Source organism: Apis dorsata, unplaced genomic scaffold (assembly GCF_000469605.1).
Source record: "Apis dorsata unplaced genomic scaffold, Apis dorsata 1.3 scaffold_165, whole genome shotgun sequence".
Lineage (NCBI taxonomy): Eukaryota > Metazoa > Arthropoda > Insecta > Hymenoptera > Apidae > Apis > Apis dorsata.
The window spans coordinates 527,634-535,527 of NW_006263454.1; the positions used below are offsets into that span (position 1 = coordinate 527,634).

Below are 7,894 nucleotides of genomic sequence, written 5' to 3' on the forward strand. Positions count from 1 at the left end.
AAACAAAGTAGTAGTTATAAATCTTCTAATTTTTTTGGATTGCATATATTTAACGACTCCCTTTGCAACTTCGTTCATGGATGCTTACGCGATCAGGATTAAAAGTTCTTCCGCATCGTTTACATGGAAGCAATTGACTTAAATGAGATTTCCAACTGGCTTCAACTATTGCAGCAATATCAATTGTCACATTTCCTGTTTCTGAATCACCTGTGTACAAATTATCTTAATAAATATTTTATTTTTAACTAAGAAATTTTTTTATATAATATTAAAAATATGAAAATATACAAAATCGTTATACATTTATTGTTCACATATTAAAAAATATAATTTTTAAAAATTTTTAATCATTAATTATAACTTAAGTTATCTTGTCTAAAATGTATTTACAAAATTTGAACTTTATAACTTTCGATCTTTAATCGTATATATCTTTTTTTAATCGATATATTCACTGACCTTAAGTTTATTGGTAGAATGCCAGAAAATGCAATTATTATTTAATTCTTTCACATCATGATTTTATTAATTATTTAAAAATAAAATAAAAATCATGGATTCGTAAAAATAAAAATTATATTAAAATAAAATTAATAAAAATTGGATAAATCAATCTCTGGTAATATCAATTAAATTGCTTTGAAAATGTCACTTATATTACTAAATGTGTGCATTTTTTCAGTAATTGAAGTTAGTTCATTCGAAAAATAAACGGAATCATAAAATCATATAAGGACTTCATCATTGACTTACGAGTATAGATAATTTCAGGATTCTCTAATTCCTTCCTCTTCTGATTTGGTGATAATTTTTTATTTTTAGTATACCATTTTTTTAAACATTGCGGCTCATGAATGGCTATACTAGTGGATCCAAAATCTCTATTACATATATAACATGTGACCATTTTCTTCTGTTCATTTTCCTAAAATCAATTTTCTTCAAATTTAACTATCTTGTTGATTATCTTTATTGATTAATAACACAAGCATAAAACGATACATTTTTATTTATAACAATCAAGTCACAAATTTTTACATAAAATTTAATTTGTACAGGACAAAATAATCGCGAATAATATCGTGAGAATAATCATGTGAAAACATTTATACAAATTGAATGATATAAGCATGTCTTCCAATACGACTCACCCCCGTTGGCCTGCTTAAATTTTCGTGCACGATCATCATTTCTGATTTTTGTTGTCGAATCGACTCTTTTTTTCGAGAATGAAACTGTTTATCTGTTTCAGTTTGCATTCGTTTGATGCATTGAGGCTCGTGTATCTTTATACTTTTAGTGCCGAAACTTTTGCCACAAGATTGGCAAGTAATCATAGGAGGTCCTACTCGTGTTATACTTGCAGACTTTTCTTTAAACAAGCTTCCTGTCTTTTCCGTCTCAGAATTCTACAGATAAAAGAATTGCAATAAATAATTGATATATTATTAGAATGGAAAATTGTAAAATTTAGAGAAATATTTTCACCTTTATAAAAATTTTACAACTTTTCTGATGCACTAATAACCGTTCTGGTAAAAATGTTCTTCCACATTTGCAAGAAATCAGTTGTGCCTGAAAATATAAAAACAATTCGATATTATTATTTTGTCTTGAACTTTAACCAATATTATTATGATTAACATATTATTCGGCAGAAATTTTCGGAAAAAAGTTCTAAAATCTTCAACTTAATAAATCGCAATGCAATTCTTTTTAATTTTTAGTTCAAAAATAATTGTTCTTAAATAATTAAACTTATTTGATAAATGTTATATAAAGAGCAGTATCGTAAATACGATAAGATTCGGATATTATTGTGCGTGATATGCTCTTTATAATCAGAGACTTTATACTATACGCATTTCGTTGAATATATACACATATTTATGTGCTTATGTATGTATAAGAAATATGTAAGGATGAATATTAACGAATTACTTTACTGTTACATTATGATCGATTTAGTTAAAGGATATTTCTTCATAAAAGACATTTGCATATGTTACATTAACATATAATAAAATTTGTATTCTTATATTTATTAGTATTCATATTTGAAAGATAAGAAAAATTTTTAAAAAATGAAGCATTATAGATAATGTAAACATAACATATGTAAACATAAATGAAAAATAAATTTAAAATATAAACAAAGCTGAAAAATATTTGAATAAATCAAAAGTATTTTAATAATTCTTATTTTTTGTGTCTAATTACAAAAAATCATATAAATAAAATTATATCATCATCTGCCGTAAAAATATCATCAGCCGTAACAAACATAATAGAATGAATCATTCAATATAGTAACTGAAGTATATATATGCATAAAAATAAATATGGAAATATTTAATGATAAATTTTTTAATCTTTTTTGATTAATTATATCGAATAAAATTTACTTGAAATTACAAAAAATTAATTTAAAAATGATTAATTTATCAAATTAAAAATAACTACAATTTATATGCTAAAGAAACTATTATTCAAATACCTGGCTTTCTTCCCATGCTGCTACGTTCCAATCTGAATGATTGATAGTGATATCAGGTCTTTGAGGTATCGGTCGTCTTTGGTTCACAGGCAAAGAATTATTTTCTCGTTCCCATTTCTATTATCATATTATCAATTATTTTATATTACCAACAAAAGATTATTATATAATTAATGAAAAATGATCAATAATTTTTTCTTCAAATAGAGAATCCATAAATTTATGATAAAAAATTTTTAAAAACAAAATATTATTTTCTAATTAAAAGAAATAATCTCAATATAAAATTTTTATATGATTCATATTCATATAAGAAACTATAATTCATAATTTTCAAACTATAATACTATAATATTCCAATATTAAATCAAAAGTTATTTATAGAAAATAAATATGAATTTTAAAATTTCACGGTAAAATAACATCATAATAGTACAATCGATCAACGTAATATCTACATATCATAATGTTCTTTCGTAAATAGTCCATAGATGAATATAATAGATTCAGTCAAGATAGTGTACAAATGAAGTATCGAATGAAATGTATATAACATAAGCATTTATCTAGATAAACGTATAAATCATGTGTAAATGACATAATACGGATTGCCTCATATCTGTTTTTGACTATAGCAAAAACTGCGAAACATCACTTCATGTGCACAAATAAATATTTTTTGTATCAAGATACGAAATAATTATATATATATCGATTTATAAAGAACCTTGACAAGTTTTCAGAAAGATTCAATAATATTTATACATTCTATACTATTTTATACTATTTTATTATATAAATAATATATATAATTCAAGTTCAGAATAAAATTAAATGTAATATTTTTAAGACAAAAATAAATTATATAAATTATTTAATAAAATAAATATTTTTATATTGATGAAATTATTTGAAATATTGAATAAATGATAAAAATAAAAAATATTAACATTTGCATTTTTAATATGATGAAATAAATTTATCATAAATTCATAAGAAAAATATATGAAATAATTATAAATAAATAATTATAATAATGCATTCATTAATGCAACTAACCTGCATGCATCGAGGCTCGTGAATAGGAAAACTGGCAGTCCCAAATTCGCGACCACATATATAACAAGTAACACTCCTTGGTCCTTTCTTAATTGGTGCTGATGAAGGCCTGTACGATGTATTAGGTCGTTCTTGATAGTAATTTGACTTGAGATTTTCAATGATTGTTTCCTCCACTTTGTTCTTATTTTTATCGCTACGAAAATTTAGGGCAACAGGTTTTTGAACAGTTTTTGGTACTGTGGTTTTTGACTTCGAATTCGTAAAGTTATCCTTCGTTTTAGATTGAGTACTCTTTGGATGACTATGAAACCGTTCTGGTTGATTCGATTTTCCGCAGCTTTTACAAGGTTCTGGAGCACTCTTTGTCGAGGAAGCTGTAAACACCTCCAGATCGTATTGTATAGGTCTTGAATTCTTCTTTTTCAACGTGGACAAGGAAACAACCTTCTGGTTAATCGTTCCGTTTCTAATTGACATGATTAGATCATTAATTTTCAATTTCTAAGTATTTAACATTTTTACTAAATTTTTACTAAATTCTTGAATTTTTAAATTTCCTGAAAAATTTATCACAAACCTATTATTATTATCATCCAGTTTTGTATTATTCTTCTTCGTAAAACCCATATTCTGTCCGCTTATACACGACTGCTTTTGCATCCTAGACATGTCGATGTGACCAAGCTTCGAATCAAGAATGTGTTCGAAACTACGTCGTTTGTGGCGTATGGAGAAGGGATTGCACCACGTCGCTTCACCATTCAAAACTAGGCTATATTGTTCTCGTTGTCGTTCAGTCCCAATGACATTTTGTCGGTACCTTGATGACGAAGGAAACGACGAAGTTTCTCCACTTGTTTTCAAAAGACGATGCTGCGTTATCGAGTCAATAAGTGATTCCTTGCTAAGAAGAGACATATCTAGTTTATCAACGAGATCAGGGTCTAGGATGCTTGGTTTTTCGAGATTCGCAGTCTTTGGTCTTTCTGGTTCATCATACAAGGAAACACCGCGTTTTATCTTTGGTGGCCAAGTACTTGTATTCGGTATTTTTGATTTTCCTTGCTGCTTTCCTTTCTCTAAATGATTTTTAAAATATTAAATTTTATTATAGAAAAAAAACAATTTGACAAATTTAAAATAAGAATCTTATTTTTTAATCTAAATTAATGAACTATTATATATTAACATTAAATTAATTTTTACAATATATTTTATATTATTATATTTATTATATTTGAAATTAATAAAAAGGAATCAATTAATAGATATATATTTCTTTTTAAAAATAATAGAAAAATTATGATCTATAAATCTATTAAGTTTAACGAATAGAACAAATTAAAATAATAAAAAATGAAATTTAAAAGTTTAAAATAAATTCCATTTGAACAAAATATCCGATACTAATTATTAAAAAATAATTTATATATATACGATATATTTCTTATTTTCCATTTTATAATTTAATTAAAATGTAAAAAAAAAGTATAAAATAAATGTTTAAATATTATAGTTTATATAAATTTTTATATTATTTTACTTTTAATTAATTATTAGTTTTTTTAATTAATTATAGTTTTTAATTATATAATTCTATCTTTTTTGAATTTAACTTAATATAAAATATGGAAATTACTTAGAGAATTATAATAGATTAAAATTATTACTAAATTTATAATATGTATATATGTGTATGTATATGTATGTGCACGCGCGCGTAGAAATATAAAAAAAATTATTTTTTATTTTATTTTTTTTTTTTTTAATAAAAATATAATCCTACTTACTTTTCAACATATCCAAGTCGTCCTTAATCACCAGAAAAGTTTTCTCAGATAAAAATTCCATCGGGTTTTTTTTCCATTTCATGATTTTGGTTGACTCCGTGATTTATCACTTTGAATTTATAGACAATGTTACAAACAACTAAAAATATTTATTTTATACTATTTTAATAACACTGACATAAAAACGATTTTATATTTCAAAATATAAATTGATATTTAAAATTTCATAATAAATTTTTTAACAAATATATCGTTTAAAATGAATAAAATATGTGATTGATTATAACAAGACACACCTAAATTTCATTATTCTTTCAATCGATTATTAAAAATTTCTGATACTCCGACATTTATGATACCGTGATTATAAATGAATTTTCCTTCAACTTTTAAATTGTACTTCTTCACTGTCAGTTCACTGAATTTAGCTTTCAACAATATATTCATGATGTCACTTAAATTATTTCGTAATTTTTTTCGATCTCCATAAGAAAATTTAATTATAATTCCAATGAAGTATGTATGGAATATTTATCTATATAAATATCACAACTAGATCACAATATTTTAAATACAGTCACAATGCTCACACTTATACATATGTTTTCTGAATGATCGATAAGATCACAACCAATAAATACATAAATGTGATAATTATCATAAATATAATATTATACACGAAAAAGTTACGAATATCTAAAATAAGACACAAATACACATACACTTTCTTTTTTAAACATGATACAATACATATAGATGCAACATAAACATTTTTTAAGTAATTGACAAAAATGCACCTCTATATTGACCGGTTAATGGAGATCATTGAAACAGCTCTTGTTTTGTTTTCTTTCATCGACAAACTTCATTGTATCGATTTGAATCATTTTGTGAAAAAAATAAGATTTTAGACGCGTAGTTCTTTGTCAACGAAAGAACAGCTTATACTAAGCTTCGGTTTACCTTGCCATTGGCTATAGCTTTTTATCTTTTGCATTGTGGTTAACTGTGTGAGAATACAGGTGGCTACGAAAATCGATCCAACAACTATACCGTTTCATTTACATACATTCTCATTGTCATACAAAAAATTATTACGATATTAATATTTTAAATGAGATTATATCAAAAATTATTTAAAAAAATACATGAAAAAATATTTTAAAAATTTTAATATGATACATTTTATATATAATTTATATTCATAATTTTAATTAACATTAAATTAATTATTAAACTGTGAAACATTTATAATGAAATATTACTTATATAATTATTTAAAAACATATGGATAAATTTCATATAGAAAGTAAACTTTCATACATTTGTACATAAAATTGTGTTATACTATTCACATTCATTAAAAATTAATAAAGATTAATATAATAATAATTAATAAAAATTAATATAATAATAAAAATTAAATATTTTCTATTTACAATAAATATACATAATATATTATCGCCGATATCGATAACGCTTAAAATGAAACCACAATTGGAAAATATTATTATGGAATTGACATCTAAAACCACGCTTATATGAATATTCCCATTCTCTATTAACAATTTTAAATGCGATATCTTCATATGGTGGGCCTGCATGAAACCGTAAAATAGCGAAGTCTTTATTATCTGCGCAAGGTGTCTAAAAATTAAAATATTTTTATTAATTAATCGTTTAAATTATTAATTACAAAATAAAATTAATCTAAACAATATCTTACCAAAAAATATTCAGGAGTTGTATTTTTATCTATTAAATCTGGATAAAATATATTAAATTTGTAACCTTGAACGATTTTCGGAGGTGGATTATCCATATCATAATGAGTTTGATTATATTTATTCCATTCAAAACCAGTATGAACTCGATTGAAATATCTTGGCTTTCTGGGTCTATATTTGTCAGACCAAAGATAAATCTGTGCTTCTAATGATGATTCAACACTAAATTGTGCTTCATCAGAATTCATATTTTTACGTGCTTCTCTATGCATTGCTTGTTCTTCTGCAGTCATAACATTTTGAATCTTTCGACCTGTACTGAGCACTTGATTTCTTGCATATTCCAATCGTTGATTATCATCCTCTTCCAAAGTAACTAATGTTCCTGGCTCAAGTTGAGAATATGGTATATATTTTGGAGAATAGCCTCCTGATTCATATTCACAAAATGATTCTGATAAAAGATCTTCTGCTGCATTATTAGCTTCTTGATCATCACTACAAAAAAATATTTTTATATATTTTATAAAATTATATATATAAATAAAGAAAAAATACATACTCTGATTGACTTTCTTCACTTTTTTCTACAGTTGTAGTGGTAGCTGGTTCTTCTTGTTTTTCTGATTGCTCACTAATTGCTTGTAAATTCTCAGTTTCATTTTCCGTTCTAGCTACACCTTGTTCAGCAATTAAAACTTCTAATTTTTTACGTAAATTTTCTTGATGTCGATCTCTTAATCGTGCTCTCGCCATATGCGCTGAGAATAATATGTAAGTTAATGTAAGTACATGTAAATTAAATACATGTAATT

The 7,894-nt window shown here is 24.6% G+C and overlaps 1 protein-coding gene across 1 annotated transcript in view; it reads right to left on the reverse strand.

Annotated features, from left to right (window-relative positions):
- LOC102675268 (cactin) overlaps positions 1-7,894 on the reverse strand; it is a 14,259-nt gene continuing 6,365 nt past the window's right edge. Inside the window, exons 5-13 of the mRNA XM_031509644.1 lie at positions 7,642-7,877; positions 7,079-7,577; positions 4,140-4,582; positions 3,560-4,028; positions 2,501-2,617; positions 1,492-1,578; positions 1,155-1,412; positions 757-928; positions 1-210 (exon numbers count right to left, since the gene is read on the reverse strand). Coding sequence (XP_031365504.1) covers positions 50-210; positions 757-928; positions 1,155-1,412; positions 1,492-1,578; positions 2,501-2,617; positions 3,560-4,028; positions 4,140-4,582; positions 7,079-7,577; positions 7,642-7,877 — 2,442 coding nt within the window. The 3' untranslated portion in view covers positions 1-49. The remainder of the gene's footprint in view (positions 211-756; positions 929-1,154; positions 1,413-1,491; positions 1,579-2,500; positions 2,618-3,559; positions 4,029-4,139; positions 4,583-7,078; positions 7,578-7,641; positions 7,878-7,894) is intronic.